At 33.9% G+C, this 17,696-nt stretch overlaps 2 protein-coding genes across 2 annotated transcripts in view; both read left to right on the top strand.

Annotated features, from left to right (window-relative positions):
- The window catches only part of G2E3 (G2/M-phase specific E3 ubiquitin protein ligase), a 56,941-nt gene extending 52,165 nt beyond the window's left edge, over positions 1–4,776 (top strand). The window contains exons 14-15 of the mRNA XM_028114873.2: positions 444–634; positions 1,421–4,776. Coding sequence (XP_027970674.1) covers positions 444–634; positions 1,421–1,677 — 448 coding nt within the window. The 3' untranslated portion in view covers positions 1,678–4,776. The remainder of the gene's footprint in view (positions 1–443; positions 635–1,420) is intronic.
- A 1,981-nt stretch (positions 4,777–6,757) lies between these two features.
- The window catches only part of SCFD1 (sec1 family domain containing 1), a 100,455-nt gene continuing 89,516 nt past the window's right edge, over positions 6,758–17,696 (top strand). The window contains exons 1-3 of the mRNA XM_028114876.2: positions 6,758–6,854; positions 12,630–12,700; positions 14,970–15,058. Of these exons, the coding sequence (XP_027970677.1) occupies positions 6,797–6,854; positions 12,630–12,700; positions 14,970–15,058 (218 nt within the window). The 5' untranslated portion in view covers positions 6,758–6,796. The remainder of the gene's footprint in view (positions 6,855–12,629; positions 12,701–14,969; positions 15,059–17,696) is intronic.

Genomic DNA, 17,696 nt, shown 5'->3' with positions numbered 1-17,696 from the left:
GAAATTAGTTTTCTGTCATATATATTCCCACTTTGTTTTGTCTTTGTTAATTTCTTTGTAGCAGTACATAAGTTTAATTTTTTTGTGGCCAAGATTTATTGCTCTTTTCCTTTGCAGTTTCTAGGAAACTTCATTTTATACTATAATTAGCTTTGAAGTGTAAAATACTTCACATGTCTACATTTTTCCTCTTAAAAATTGTTAGCTTATTTTTATTTTTTAAATTTAAAACTATTTTATAAAATCATAATGTGGGCAGATAAAATTAATTTTATATTAATATACTTGATATTGTCTTAAAAGTATCATATGTATATCTATATTATTATATATTTTCCTCACATCTAAGTATATGTGATAGTAAATTAGCTAGAAATGTTAATTTGTAATTGTAATACCAAACACATGTATGAATGTTGGCTTATTGTTTATCTTCTCTTAAGTTTTAAGCAGGGTCTGAAAACTCTTGGTGTTTTGGAAAAAATTCAGACTTACCCGGAAGCCTTTTACAGCATCTTCTGTCATAAACCTGAGAATCTTTCTGCAAAAATTCTTAGTGATCTTTTTACAGTATGCACATTATCTGATGTACAGGCTTTGGGATTTTGGAACAGTTATTTACAGGCTGTTGAGGGTATGTGGATGTTTTATTTTTATTTAAGTGTCATAGAACGTTTGTTTCAGTATATTTATTTCTTTGAGTTTTGCTTTTTGGTAATACTTTCATCTGCTAACTCCACATTTACAAAATTTATTTCAAGTCAAATGTATATGACTGAGTTCAAAGTGATGAGGAAAGATTACAGAGTAAATTTCAATTTTGCAATTTGTTTTCCTCTGGATAATTTGAGGTGAAAGACATTCTTCCTAGAAAACTATATGGGTGACTGCCACAGCATAGAATAATCTTAAAGCTAATTATCATTTATTTCATCTTTTTCAGTTTTAAGTTAAACATCATTGAGCATTAGCAATGTAAAATCATTCCATTTAATAGAGTGGGAAATATTTAACCTTGAGTTGAAATTCTTTTTTAGGTAGGTTATTCAGTTTTATACCATTTAGTTTTTCTCTCTGAGTTTGATGAACTAGTGTATCAAAAAGTGATGATCTAGAAATAGCATAAAATTATTTTTACTATCATGCCCCCGAACCTCTTGGATTATCTGATAATTTTATATTAGAGAAGACATTCAAATATATAATGAGTAGTTCAGCTAAATGACTTTCTAAGTTATACTTTGAGGTTCAATTGAACATTTATGGAGTGTACTATTTTCCTGTTACTGCGCTTGATCTCGTGATTTATTTTGCCCAAGATAGATGTTAGTCTCTTAAGTATTCCCTGTCTAGTTGGGAAAGAGTCTATGATGATAGTAATATATATAACATAGATTTTCTTTTTTGGTAAACTTTTCAGATGGTAAATCTGCAATAACAATGGAAGACATTCTTATTTTTGCAACTGGTTGCAGTTCCATTCCACCTGCGGGATTTAAACCCACTCCTTCAATTGAGTGCCTTCATATGGATTTTCCTGTTGGAAACAAGTGTAATAACTGTTTAGCTCTTCCAATCACCAATACATATCAAGAATTTCAAGAAAATATGGACTTTGCCATAAGAAACACTCTAAGACTAGAAAAGGAAGAAAGTTCTCACTACATTGGACATTAAAATGTTTTGAACAAAGAAATGCTTCTTTACAAGCTGCTATTGATACTTTTTGTTTCAGAAATCTGTCCATTTGAACAAACTTGTCAGCTTCTTGGCCCAATAAAGTTTATATGAACATAAAGGAATGTTTTGGCCACTTAAGCTAAAAAAATTTTTTGTTAACGTGTACCAGTCAAAATGATGATACTTTTCTATTTTCTTAATATACACGTGTCATAAACTTTAATATAAATAGTTTTAAAACAGCTATACAGACTTTTTTCAAGTATAATAGCATGGTATATATATTCACTGTTTCTGCAAATTAGCATTAGCTCTAGGATGCCACAATGATTTTTCTAGTTTTATATAATTTTCAAATTATTTTATTTTAAAGCATTAAATAGAAAAGCAAATTGATAAATCCTGTTATATAAATCAAAGGCATATATTCTGGGGTATGTGTTATAAGTATTTTTTCTAGGATGGCTCTAAATTGGATAAAAATGTTTTTAGATTACTGTTTTATGTTGAAACAGACCCACACTGCAATTAGATTATGCCTAATGGGAAGTATTATATGAAAAAGCAGAATTGCACAAATATTCTAGAACCTATGGACATTCCATAGTCTTAAGAACACTTCTGAGGTGGATAAAGTATAGTTGAAAATATCTTAAAAAGTGTTTAAAGGCTTGGCTTTAATCATAGGATTTTCTTTTTTTCTCTGTATCCCATGTGTGGTATTAAGCCACATTATGTCTGATCCAGAATCATGTGGGGTGTGTCAATTTATCTCTGTGGATTGCCATGTGATATATTTGACTCTTTGACAGTTATTTATTATCAAGTTGGTTGTATGATAGGTAAGCTGGTACCACTGCATTATACAGTTACCTTCTTTGCTCTTGAAAGATATCTGTTATTATATAAGCAATGTAAAAATATGTAAGAAAGAAATACAAATAGAATGAAAAACCCACTCTAATCTCACCATGCAGAATTAACTACTGTGTTTCATTCATTCTATAAACTACCTTTCCTTTCAAACTTTATTAATGTTACTAAAAGTCAAAGAATATCTAAAAGTAATAAGAAATCATGTAATAACAGTTTGAAGGTACATAGTCCCATAGTCATGTCCCCATGTTCATATTCTTGCAAAAGAAGAAAGTGGAAAAGTTTTATGTTCCTAATCTATTATCAAACATAAATGGGTCTTCCACCAAAGTAAATTTAAATTGGATGAGAGGTAAATCATGAGAGGTTGGTTTTAACGTCATTTTTTTATATACAAAGCAGGTAACAACTATCATCATATTCTCATCCTCCCCAAGACATCCTTAAATTATTGATATTTTCAAAGAAAAACAACAGGACTGATTTGATACTGGTGATGTATCTCTTAATACCAAAGGAAAACTAAAACATAAATTAAACCCAGCAAATTAAAGTTTCATTTTAATTTGAAGTTTTTAAGAACATTATACAAGGCATTTATTTGTCTTGTATTGAATTGTTAGATAATCAAAAGTAATTCAAGGATTGATTAAGAAAGTTTGAATATCTAATATAAACTTCAAATTTGCCATACAGCTTTTATTCCAAATGTGTTGATAAATTGGATATTTCTCAACCATACCTAGTTTTTATAAAAAGCCATTAAACCAAGAGAAACCAAAAAATCTAATTAAAGCTATTTTCTGGGGTCATTTGTAGTTTTAATTTCTCCTACAGTGGTAATTAAAACTGATGAACATTCACACAGTTTTTGGGTGGGGTGGGGTTGTAAGGGAAGCAATGTGCTTGGGTTGACTATAATTAAAAACAGTATTTCAGCTCTCATTTCACTATTTTATGTGTAGACAGGGCCTTGGGATAAGGTGTGATGTAAATAATTAGGATATTCACATTTTAATGTGAAGCATACTCATTGCAAAGCATTTTCTAGGTTTAAGGATGTTACATAAGTTTGGTTTTTAGGTTAGTTTATATAGTCAAGGCATGGTAGAGAATCCTATAGGTTATTTATTTTCTGCAGTGTTACTAGGTCACATGGTTGATACTGTGATGTTCTTTTTCTATTCATTGTTGTAGTCAGTACACAACTCTTACTGATTTTTAAAAGTAATTATGCTATAAAGCCTTATAAATGTGTATTTGTATTTCTTAACTATTTCAGTCATCTAAATGTCATATATTTCGAGTTTGTTTTCTATTGCTCTCAATATTAAGGAAAACCATAAAGTCATCTATTGTACATTTACTGTTAATAGTCTGGTTAGTTTTAAATTCATTGTTTTTAGACACTTTTAAAAACTTTTAGTATGGGAACTTCATCTGAAGACCTTTTATACAGTTCTTTACTATTCTTGTACTTAGTCATTTTAATGTTTTAGTATTTAAGGTTAAAGTTTCTTTAAAATATCTTGTCAGAAACTGGGTTATGATTTTATACATTGTAATATTTAATTTCCATATTATGAATAAGCCATTATTTGGGTCAAGTAAAAAGCTTTCATTTGATTACTAACCTGAGAATTCACTTTGGCTTCTACTTTATGCCAAACTTGTAATAATTTTTTCCCTAAATTTGTGGAAGCTATTGGAACTCAGTGCTGAATGCTAAGTAAAGGAGATTATAATAGGTAAGTTTTCTCCATGACTTCGCCTTTAGTATTTAGTCATTATAAGAAAATGATTAAAACAAAAATTCTATTTATATGTAATTCTTTGATATAGGGATTATCACATTCTTCATCGTTTTACAATAAGCTATTAAACTAGTGTTTATGCTTTAAGCAATGCAATACAAAGTTTTATGCTTCAAGTAATGCAATACAAAGTAGAACACATTGAATAATGGATTACTTGAATGTATATGTAGTTTAGAAGAATTTGGATTGCTTTGAAAAGATCCAATTTTCAAGTTCTCATTTAGACTGTTATCTTTTCCAATTGCCAAACATATTCCAATACCTACTGTATGCCAGATATTATGCTAGGTGATAGTTGATGTGGCAGCCTATTCTCCCCTCTCCCTTTTTTGACTTCAGATGTAACCAGAAAACATGATACTTATAATGACGTTTCCTAAATAAATATGTTCATGCTACTAAATGTGAAGTGCTTATATGAACTAAGTTAAATAACTTGTTAGGATTTATTGAGGTTAAGATTCTGACAATACTAAATAGATACAAGTCTTTTTCATATTTGTGAGATCCTGTAAGCAGTTGTTGGCTAACACCTGAGAACCTCTCTTGAATGAGCCATTCTGAGACATTCTGTGTTAAAACCTATTCCCTAATGTAAAAAAATTGTTTGCCAGAATAAATTATTTAAGCCAAAAATCTGCATAGGTATAGCCAGTTAGTTAAAAGTCTACAGTAAATTATTAGGTTAACACTTTGAAGCCATAGTTTGATTCTTGCTGATTCTAAGAATGCATAACAAATTCCTCTCTCAATCTCAGCCTTACAGGTTCTATTTGTCTACTGCCACTATTTTGTGGGATATATTTTTTTATACTTTTTTTGCCCACCTGTGCACTCCTTGGTCAGAACAGTTTTTATCATTTCATATGTATATACTGTATATAGATGTTAAACATTGTCTTAATGTTTTGTATTAATATGACTCACAGTCTGAGGAAGAAGTCTGTGATAGAACTGAAATGGTTAGCTGATAGATTTGCATTTGAAAATGAAAGTACCCAGATGAACAAGATTGGGCTCTCCGATATTGGAAGATGATAAAAAGTGTATGTTTTACTTTCCATGAAGACAAACGATGAAGTAGAACTTTCCCCTAGGGCAGGAATTGTCATTTCTGTTTAATTAACAGTACACTTAGATCATTGGTGATTCCTTCAAAATAATACTGAAGAAAACAGTAAATACTCCCAACAGTAAATTTCTTAATGATTATGCCAATTAGCTGTAAAAATGAGAGATGATGCAATTCTTAAAGGTAAAGAATGTAGGTTCATAACCTTTTATCAACCTATTTTTCCCACCCACCAGCCCCTGGTAGCCACTCTTGGTCTGTTTCCATGAATTTGGCACCTTTTCTTTTTTTTTTAGATTCCCCATATAGTTCATTTGATGTAGTGACAACTTTTCAGCTGTAAGATGAATAAGGTTTGAGACCTAATATATAATATGGTGACTACAGTTGATAACTATTGTATAATTGAAATTTGCTGAGTAGATTTTAAATATTTTCACCCAAATAAACGAATTTAAATATATGAGATAATGGATGTGATAACTAGATGGGGGGATCCTTTCTCAGTGTTACACTTCTATCAAATCATTAACGATGTTTCTGTCAGTTATACCTCGATAAAGTCGAAAAACTTTTTTTTACACAAAAATAACTAAAATCAGTTATCAATAGCGGATACGTTTTGTCATCACATGGCTTCACGCGTGTATTAAAATACCAGTTCTGTCCACTAACCTCCCCTACCCGTTATGTGATCTTGCAGTTACTTAAAAGGAAGGTAGGATACCAATTTGCCATTTTGTACCTTCCTAGCTCGTGTGTTCATGTAGGCAAAACACAATAAAACTAAACCATTTTGCCTAACAGATGAGATTGAGAAATCTGCCAGAATTTAGAGCAATGCTCCAAAACTGCCTTGTTTCCCCGAAAAAGTGGGCAAAGGAGAGACCTCTACTGTACTTGGAAACAGAAATGAGCTAGCATTTAAACGCTTACTTTGTTCCTGGAGCTTCATTTACTTTAGTCTAGTGATCCTTAAACCCCTAGAGCATTCTCAACATTTAAGAGATCTGAAAACGACCAATTTAGTATTTAATTACTAACACCACGACCAATTTAGTGTTTAATTACTAGCACCACGCTCCTCCCTAAAAGTTCGATTTAAAGCAGCTACGATTTGAGAAGCTGTGGCTTCATTAGATAGGATAAAAAGTCCCTACTCTGTCACAGCTGAAAGTAAACACTAGGTGTTCAGGTATTAACTCCCTGGGTCCCAAGTTCTGAAGAAAGCTGAAGGAGGCGGGATCCCACCCCCAAGAGCCTCCCTCGGCCCCGCCCCTCTGGGCTTTGCTTCCGGGGCAGTCGGGGTGGCCACGTAATCCTCGGGTTGTGCTCGCCAACCGTGCAGTGGATGGTGGGAGTCAAGATGGCGGCGGCTGCAGCGGCCAGTATTCGAGAGAGACAAACCGGTACGATTTATTCCCTCTCCCTGCGGTTTTACGCCTGCGGTGGAGACAGCCTCTTCTTCTGCTTGTCGCCCTCCCTCGGTCGCGGTGCGTGCAGCTCAGAGACGGCCCTCCAGAGGCTTAGTCCGATTCCTAGAGCATTGAGAGCCCCTCCCCTTTTGAGTTTTTAGGGAAGATGCCGAGTTAAGAACTCGGTCCCTCATATGTGGTTCAGGAGAATGGGCTTCAGGGTGGGTAGTTTGCTACGGCCCTGCTCTTTCCCTTTTCTACTGGGCGTCAGAAGGGCATCACAAGCAGATATGGTAGCTGGCATTTTCCCCCCTCTGTTGCAACCTATTAAGTCTCTGGGTTTCTGTGCATGGTTCAGTTCTCTGCTAGTTTTAATGTTGAAGGAGTTTCGTTTTTGGCACTTCCTCCACAATTACAAAATTTAGGTATTCTTTCAGAGTAGCTTACGTTCTGCTGTTTCTCTCCTTTGGACTAGTCTTTTGGGGGTATCTGAAGAGAAATGCCTAGTGATAAAGATTTCCTTCTTTAGCTTGCCGGAATGGAATTGAGGAATGGCAAAAAGCAAATGAATTAATAGCTTTGTCATTTTAACCGTTTGACAGATTAGTATTTTAAAACTATTAGTTTCATCCTCAATAGAGCAGTTATATAGCTTCCATTTGTACAGTGAAATCTGTTTTTTTTTTTTAAGGTACATATTTCTTCCCTTGATCGTCGATATTTTTTCCATCTTAGAGACTTTGTTTTTCCTTATTTTTGTAAACTTCTGATAAACATGGTTTATACCTGTTAGCTACAAACTAATGGTTTATGCCTATTAGCTAATTGTCCTGAAAGTTGGCAAGCTGTTTGAGGAGCTAATAGAAACAAACCATCAAGAATATGCATATTTGGAAATTCTGTCACTTGTAATCATGTTCTTCTGCATGTTAATCTGAAATGAAAAATAAATGGTTACAATTAATATGGCATACAGAAGGAATTTTGGTTGTGCTTTATTCCTTCCTTTAGAATTCAAAGAAAAAATTGATAGATTTCAATCTGGTAATGACACAGAGTGCATATGGAATTGTGTTCCTGCTTTTCCCATTAGATAATTTAGTATAAGCTATCAGATGAAGTTAAGCATAATTTAAATAAGTAAGATTAGGGAAATACCTGCTGTACATTTTATCTGTAAGCAAATAGAAGCCCCACTTGTCTGCAGTATGGTTCTGACAGCTTAAGCCCAATGAATTAGGTCATACTACATATTAAAATAAAACAACATATCAAGGAAGACTTAACCAATACAAAGGAGCTTTTCGAAAAATGAAATTTGTATGGTCATAATTTTTACATGCAGAAACTTTGTAGAATATTAAAATCTAATAGTATAATTTTGATTTCTGTGGAAATAAACTTCATTATAATGAGATTTCACCTTATAACTAGATAGGTTATGCCACATTAATCATTTATCAAATTACTACTCTAGTTGAGTTCTTATTTTCAGAGAAAGGTAAAACCCTGTGTATGTGCTATAGGAGCAGAAGTAAACATTTCTCTGATGACTACTGAGAATGTTTTGGGAAGTAAATCAAAATGAATTCTCAAATATTCTAAGTACAGGACACTGATACAGAAGAATTTGCAATCTATTTGGGTAGATAATAGCTGATATTGAGCAGTTAATATTGCTAAGCACTGTTGTAAGTGATTTTACATGTATTATTGTCTCCATTTTGTAGATGAGGAAACTAAGGTATAGCGAGGGTAACTAGCATGCCTGTTTTTTTGCTTTGCCTGCTTGAAGAATATTTATCTTTTAAAATTTACCTCAAAAGTCATCTCGTTTGTGAAAGTTTCCTGGAACACTCCCCTCTTTATTCTTACCTTTAGTACAACAGGCAGAATCTCGTGTAACCATAGCCTTTCACGCATGCCTCTCCATTGAGGGTTCTTGCTCAACATCTCCACTTCTCAGCATTGGAGAGCCACAAATCAGCTACTGTCTTGCAGCGATCTCATGTAGCCTCTTGGCTTTAGGTACTATATATATACTAATGATCTCCAAATTTATATCTCTGCCCTAGACTTTTCCTCTGAACTCTGTCTACCATATCAATTAATGGCAACTCCGTCCTTGTTGCTTAGGTCAGAATGTCAATTCCATCCTTGTAGTTAGTTTCTCAGGTCAAAAGCCTTTAAGGTTTCTTGACTTTTGTTTTTCATATCCCATATTAGGTCTGTGAGTAAATCTTATCAGTTCTACTCTGAAAATATATCCACAATCTGATTATTGTCATTGCTATCACTCAGGTCCAAAACATCATGAATTTTTGCAGTAACCTCTTATATAGTCTCCTTGCTTTTATATTCTTGTTCCTCTTCATTTTTCTTCATACAGTATCAAAGTGATCGTGTCACATAGTTGCTCAGAACTCTCCAACAGCTTCCCGTTTCAATCATGGTAAAAGCCAAAAAAATCTTACAGTGGTCTACAAGGCCCTAAATGATCTGTTCCCCACTTAACTTTTTTGACTTCACTCCCTATTACTCTCCTCTTTCCTTGAACACACCAGAATGCTCCCACTACAGAGCCTTTTTATTTGTTACCTCTTTCTGGAATAGTGTTTCAGAGATAACTGGGTGTCTCACTCCTTCACCTGCCTTAGACCTTTACTCAGATGTTACCTTCTCAGGAGGCCTTTGTTGGCTACTCTACTTAAAATTACACTGCAACTCTCTCTTCCCTCTTTGTTTTTCTCCATAGCACTTGTCATGATCTCACATGCTACATTTTTAACTTACTTTGTTGTCTTTTTCCCCAAACTAAAATGAAAGCTTCTTGAGGATAGGTCATTTTTTTTTCAATCTGTTGTGTTTAGTGCCAACAGCTGGAGCAGTGTCCAGCAGCAAATGGTAATCACTAAACATTTGTTGAATGAATAGTAAGTATAGTTGAATATATAGCAAATGAGTGAAGAAAATATTCCAGGTAAGGGTGAAACTACATTAACCAAGCCTAGAACTGTGGATGGTATATTTAGGGTCAGTAAAGAAAACTAGTTTGCTATTTCAGTTAAAAGCAGTGATTTAAGCCTTTAGGGAGTTACTCTGATGAAAGTAAAATTATATTCTTACACATTCTTTAAATATAGACCCTGTACTTTATTAAATCAAATCCACTGTGTCAAAATCTCTGTTAACAAGTTAGCCAAGGGTCAGAGTTGAGGAAACTTAACCTAGATGGGACTGAGAAGGCAAATGGAATATCTGCTAAAACACCTTTTTTTCAGTAAGATAAGGGCTACCTCTAGAGAACTCTGTACACCTGGGACTCACATGCAGGTCAGGCTGTGGTTTTTCCTAGTTGTCCTGTTTCAAGAATATGAATAGCTGTTCCCAGAAACAAGATTTTCTCTCTGTTAGGCCATGGGTTCCAGGGTGGTGATGTCTATATTACCTGGAAGTGGGAGAAAGAATTCATTAAAGCTCAGTGGTAGAGTTAATTCTCCAGCACCCTCTATGCCTTCTATGTTATTTCAGTTTTAAATACGAAAGTGGTTTTTTTGTATGTTTATGTGTGTGTTTATATAATATAACATCTGTAAGCTTTTGAAGCAGCTGTAAGAAATAAGCATTTAATAGACGTTTTTCTAGTGAATTAGTCTACTATAAATTGATAACACTGGTGATTTGAATATTATATGATAAATTATATATACTATATATAGTATACAGTATGTAGTATTACATATCATATAGGTAGGATTTTGACTTGTAGATTAATATTAATAATACAAATGCTTTTAAAAATCAGCCAAGTAGATTTCAGGGCTGACAATCTTAAAAATTAAATTATCTAATACCCTTCCTTCAATATTGGCTTTCTCAACTTCACATAGAAGTATATTGAGATTTTTATTTTCCTTAGGAAATGTTTATGAGTCTGCTATCACACATAAAGATGAGCAATAAAAACCTCAAAGTACAATAACATATAGAGCATAACTGCTTTGATTTTAGAAACTGTGTATTTTTGAGGTCCTGAAATGCAGGCTGCAGCAGGTCAGCGGCCACGGCGGTGTCCGTGGCTATCTATGGGTTTTCTTCAGGGCAAATGATGTGAGGGTTGGTATCTTAGTGGGGGAAGACAAATATGGAAACAAATACTATGAAGACAACAAGCAGTTTTTTGGCCGTTACTGATGGGTTATATATACACTACTGAAATGAGTGGCAAAAACACATTTTGGGATGTGGATGGAAGCATGGTGCCCCCTGAATGGCTATAGGCAGACCTCCAAGATTTGTTTCTGCAATCATTCCTGTGGGCCCCTCCACAAGGCCATCTCTGGATGTGGCTTCCTGAGAACAAGTAAAGAGATCACCTGAGATGGAAGCCACAGCCTTCTGTGTGCATCGCTGGCTTCACTGTCTGACCGATGATCCTCCAACAACAAAACCACCTATTGCTTGTAAATTCATCTGGACAAACCATAAGTTCAGTGTGAGTGGCACTCCAGAACAATATGTACCTCATTCTACCACTAGAAAGAAGATTCAAGAGTGGGTTCCACCTTCAACACCTTACAAGTAAAGACACTGGAAAACAGTTTGAACATGTGAAATATGGGGCTCTTTATGCAATTGCACTTTTACTGCTTACTATTCACTTGATTAAAATTGTTTGATTAAGAAAAAAAAGAAATTGTATTTTCTTAGCAGGAGTTATCTACTGTATCTATAGGAAAGTCTCACTTTTTCCATGGAGCATATAATATTAAACCAATACAACTTTTCTGTGAATCTAATGAGATAAATTGGTCATAAAATGTACTGCAAGATAACTACAACATAGACCTATTGTCTGAAGGTTTTGTATATGAACCACTTAAATATATCATACATAATTTTTGTTTTTCAAGAGATTCTCGTCTGTGCTTTCAGCCCAACAGTAAATAGACAGCAGCTCCAGTTGTCTCTTGAGACCCCTGCGAGTTTGCAGTTGATAAAACTTCTTTTTCATTTTTATAAAATGTAGTGTGGGGAAATATCTGTTCATGTCTTCTGCCCATTTTTTAACTGGATTATTTGTTTTTTGGTTGTTGAGTTATATAAGTTCTTAAGATATTTTAGATGCTAACCCTTTATCATTGGCAACAACATGGATGGAGCTAGACAGTATAATGCTAAGTGAAATAAGTCAGTCAGCAAAAGATAAATACTATATGATTTCACTCATATGTAGAATTTAAGATGCGAAACGAGCAAAGGAAAAAGAAGAGAGACAAACCAGGAAGCTGACTCTTAACTAGAGAGAACAAACTAACGGTTATCAGAGGGGAGGTAGGGTGGGTGGGTGGGTAAAGAATACCTTTACCATGATGAGCACTGAGTGATGTATAAAGTTGCTGAATTACTATATTGTACACCTGCAACTAATACTGTATATTAACTATACTGGAATTAAAATAAAATTTTTAAAAACTTAAAAAAATGTAGTGTGGGATTGTCATGAGGAATGAGAAAGGCTTCTTCCTGAACATTTTTCACATTTTCATCTGGCGACAGAAAAATCTCCCCAACACTTGCCAGTTAACTGTTGATGAAATGGTCTTACAAAGTCTTATCCTGCTTCTGCAGATCCAGTCATCTGATTAATCAGTTTTACTAGAATGGTTTGTGCATTTTGTTTTGAGGTGGTAAGTAATAAATGTGGGGGCATGGAATGAAATCCTGAAAAATAATGATAATATTTAATAAGACTGTTTTTATTTCCAGTGGCTTTGAAGCGTATGTTGAATTTCAATGTGCCTCATGTTAAAAATAGCACTGGAGAACCAGTATGGAAGGTAAGAGACTATATTTTAATGGGGACTGTTTCCTTTTTCTTGGCTCTTATTGGTGGTGATTGGAGGGAATTTCTTGTTAATGCTGAACAGTAGCACATTTTAGTTGTAATGTATTTTTATTAAACATGGTTTCTTTTTTTTTGAGAGAGAGAGAGCGTGCGCATGTGAGCAAGCGGTGGGGAGTGGAGTTGGGGTAGAGGGAGAGAGAGAATCTTAAGCAGACTTCACGGTCAATGAGGAGCCCAACATAGGGCTCTATTTCACAACCTGAGATCATGACCTGAGTCAGATGCTCAACCAAGCTGAGCCACCCAGGAGCCTCTTAATGTGAATCTTTTTAATAAACACTTTATGGAGGGAGACAGACAAGGATAGTAATATTCATCTAGGGAATCCACCTGATCTCTTGGCTCTCACTAGTAGGTCTTTAGTTTGGTTGATATTTTGTTCCTTAGCTTTGAGTTCCTGAATTTGGGTCTTGCAAGCTTGTTCAAGGTTAGTCAGATTCAGGGGGACTGGTCCATTTTAACCAACTCATGAGAGAGTGATCTGTAAACTAGAATGCCAGCTTATTAGTTTATGATCTATAAAACTGTCAGTGAAACTGTTAATTGGACTAGAAAGCAATCTATAATCTTTCTCCTTTGAGAAATGCTGGAGAACCTTTAAAAATTCCTGTCCTTTGAGCTTCTTCATTCTAAACTTCCTACTTTCTTTCTTCAAAGAGATTAGAATACAGCTGATTAGGTTTAAACTTATTAGTTTATAGTTACTTTATACCTCTTTTTTTACTAATAATTGAGAACAAATCAACCTGATTACTGTTATGGATGTTTCAAAAACTCTGATGAGTCCTTTTAATTCCTTTGAATTAACTTTAAGGGTGGTCAGTCATCTATTTTGAATTCATAAGTTAAGCTTCAGAGTATCCCCCAATTTTTACCTTCTTCATGTTTATTTGTGGGCATCCTCTTAATTGCCCCTTGCATAAGCAATGCTCATTTATTATTTCTAAAGCCTGTATTAAGCTTTTGAATTAAATAGCTTGAGAATTTCTTGGGTACAGATTTGTGTCAAATTTTCTCCTTTCCCATTACTTCTATACAAGATTAATTATACAAATATACTGAGGTTTAAAGAGGGAAGACTTTTGAGAGATGAAACATCCAACCTCTTATAACTAGAGCAGAAGAGTTTTAGCTTTTCCTTTCTTTTTTTAAGGTTTTTTTTTATTTTATTTATTTCTTTATTTATTCATTTAAGAGAGAGAGAGGCAGAGGGAGAGGGAGAAGCAGACTCCCTGCTGAGCTGGGAGCTGGATGTGGGGCTCGATCCCAGGACCTGGAGATCATGACCTGAGCCGAAAGCAGATGCTTAACCATCTGAGCCACCCAGGCGCCCTTAGAGATTTTATTTTTAAGTAATCTCTACACCCAGTGTGGGGCTCAAACTCATGACCCCGAGATCAAGAGTAGCAAGTTCTTGGCCAGCCAGATGCCTCCAGTTAGCTTTTCTAAAGGAAATGCTGGCATATAGCAAAAGCATTTTTTTATGACAGCATGTTTCATCCTCATTAGCAATTTCTTACTCCATAAAGAATTATTGAGGTAGTTATGAAGAAACACTAATTGAAGTTTCTCTTTTATTTGTTTTAACTCTAAAACTAATTTTGAGTTAGAAGACTCAGAGTTCTTACTATCCCTCAAAGATGTCAGTTTTAATATTTTAGAATGTGGAAAAATGTATGACAAAATAAGGCTAGCAAGTACTCTTGAGGGACTTAATTTTTTAAATGAGTATCTTATTAATCTGAGATGCTTAAATTAGCAAATTTTCTTTACACTTGTTACACATTAGTTTTGAGAGGGACTAATTTTTACTTCTCTCTTTTTAGAAAGGATATGTGCAAACTCTGTGGGGAAGGGTATGTGAGTTTGTTGATGGTGGAGTCCTTTATTATTAGCTTCGGATGAATATTTATAGTTTCTAGTATGCTTTTTTATCCTAGAAAAAATATTTTAGAATAAATTTATGTAATATTAATTTATTTTAGCCTTGAGTGAGCATGCTTTAAAAAATAGATTATGACATGAATGTACATTTTAGTAAAAGATGGAAAATATTAAATTGAGGTAAGTAAAAGAATTCAGCATACATGATTTATTAAAATAAAATATACTTCAACATTGTCTTAATATGAGTTCTTCATCGACTGTTCACTGACAGTGATGTTTCAAAAACACTTTTTTTTTTTTTTAATTTTAACTAGGTGCTCATTTATGACAGATTTGGCCAAGATATCATCTCTCCACTGCTGTCTGTGAAAGAGCTGAGAGACATGGGAATCACTCTGCATCTGTGAGTTCTAATGTATTTCTAATAATGACATTTGTTTTCAGATACTTTGTTAAAGGATATATTTGGCCACCTTGAAATCAAATTATTAAGGGACGTTTATAGAGAAAATAATACTAGCTACAGTACTTGTATAAAAAATGTTTTTTTCTCTTATCTCCTTCTATGTTTACTTCTGAAGTTTTTTAGTTTATAGTTACTTTATACCTCTTTATACCTACTTTATACCTAAATCTGAGACTTTATAATTTCAGAATTTAAATTTTCTCTCTTGTGTCTTTTCATACAGACTGGTTTACCCTCTTATGTGAAGGAAAAGAACTGGTTCTGTTAAGGTCTCTTCCATCTCTGAAAATTTTTTATTTCTTCAATTTAAATATACTTTTTAAAAAGAATATCTAAATTAGTTTATCATTAATATGAAAAATATAAATATCTATGAAATAATCACTTAATCACCATAGGACCTATCTGTGCTGTCTTCTTCACTACTGACTGTATTTGATTTTATTACTTCTGATATGTTTGATAAATAAAACAAATTGCATTGCTTTGTAGACTTGGCTGAATAGAACATTTGGAGAAGGGCTGTATTCATGTATACATACTAATACTTTTATGTACTGAAGGATTCCAAGATATTCTAACCTGTTTGCATTTTGTTCTATTTATGGAGTTATAACCAATTCTCATTCTATTACGTTATGATATATTGGATTGAAATGTGCTCTTTTAGTGGGAATGTGGTTTTAGATTTCCAGTGAGTAACATATCAGAATGTGGTTAAATTCTTAAATTCTACAATTTTATGTTGAGCATTTGTTTTAAAATAGAATATTATATTGCATTAATTCTAAAATATATTTTTCACTTTTTTATATTTCTGAAATTAGGATCTACTAATTAATGCTATGTCATGTTTAAATTGGCAGCATTTTTCTGTCAATTTTAACATAAATTATTTTAATATGTTTTAAAATTGGTAGCACCTTAGGTTTGATGAAATATGGAATACGGATTTTCCTTTCATTTTTATTTCAGACTTAAAATAAAAATTTGTTGTTGGTAATGTGTTCATTCTTTCTACTTGAATATTTGGCTTGATGTCGTCCTTGGAAATGGTGATTTATTAATAAGCATTGGTTACTATTGCTGCCAAACTATTCATTTATTTTACTAACAAAAGATTAAAGTTTATAGAGTTTAAGTGATTGTCCCATAATTGTACAGCTAGTTACTAGCAGTGTTCAGATTGCTTGACCATGAATTCTGTACTGTTTGTCTACTGAACCATAATGGCTCAGTAACAGTGACTAACAGAGATGAGCCTTAGTACTTCCTTAAGGAGTGACAAGCTAGTCTGCCAGTTTGAGAGTAATAGATTCTTTTTGCTACCTGTTGCTGTTGTCACCAGGACATGAAAAGATGACAGATCACACAGCTGCCCTTGTGAATTTCTGCACGGGGTGCCTCTGACTATTCTTCCCTGTTTGCTGAAGAATACTTCGTCAGTTACTTTATATCCTGCAAGCTGGTTTAGGCTGATTTGTAGGAAGTAATAGTTATTAAGTTTCCAGAAGATGAAATGGTGGTTGTAGCCCTTTAGGCAGTTGGACAGCCAGCATAAGAAGATAACAATGGCTGCCATAACAGTGTAATCTTTTTGGTGTCAGTAGCAGCAGCCCAACAGAAGGAAGGAAGTCATGAAATGCAGACACAGTGGCAGCCTCTTTCACTCTCTTCCTTATAGAGAGGTGATTGCAATAGAGAAGCATGTATAGGAAGACTGCATACAGAAGATTGTTCATAGGATGACTAGAATATTGTACAAAGATCATGTTGTCATATTTCCTGATATAAGTATAGCAGAATCTTACAGTGAAGAATAAAGACATTTTGTGATTTGATATTGGGATATTTGAATCAAGATACTCCCTGAATTATAGGAGAAAACTATCAGGTGGTATAATCTATGAGATGCTTAGATCACTTGTTCATTTTCTTATGATGCAATAAATATAAAAAAATAGATTGTCTTAAAGGTTTAAGGAAGCATTCATATATCTTTCATTTAAAAATATATTTGATTTTATTTATGATTAAAATTTTTCATTTTATTTTTTTAATGATTTTTTTTAAGGTTTTATTTATTTATTTGACAGAGACACAGCGAGAGAGGGAACACAAGCAGGGGGAGTGGGAGAGGGAGAAGCAGACTCCTCACTGAGCAGGGAGCCCGATGCAGGGCTTGATCCCAGGACCCTGGGATCATGACCTGAGCTGAAGGCAGATGCTTTAACCGACTGAGCCACCCAGGCGCCCCAGAATTTTTCATTATTTTTAAAGACTCTTCCAACTTTCTGTTTACCCTCTTAAAGAACTGCACTCCCCAGCCATATTTCTATGAAAACTGGAAATAAAATTGATATTGAATATGCTTTAGTTCTTCAGGAAGAATATTGGTATTAGAAATAAGGTGATTGTAGTAGAAGAGATGAAGACACATTAGGATCTTACTAATAAATAATATTAGCACTGATACAAGGAAAAAGCTGGGTTAAATGATTAATTTCAGCAAGCACTTTTAGTATACTGGTTCTTGTCCCTGAACTGGTTAATTCCTAGTTTGAGAAATACTGTT

This window comes from Eumetopias jubatus, unplaced genomic scaffold (assembly GCF_037043125.1).
Source record: "Eumetopias jubatus isolate StellerSeaLion01/CBP00866 unplaced genomic scaffold, mEumJub1_p1.0 scaffold_7, whole genome shotgun sequence".
NCBI lineage: Eukaryota > Metazoa > Chordata > Mammalia > Carnivora > Otariidae > Eumetopias > Eumetopias jubatus.
This window is presented reverse-complemented; position numbering and strand designations above follow the sequence as displayed.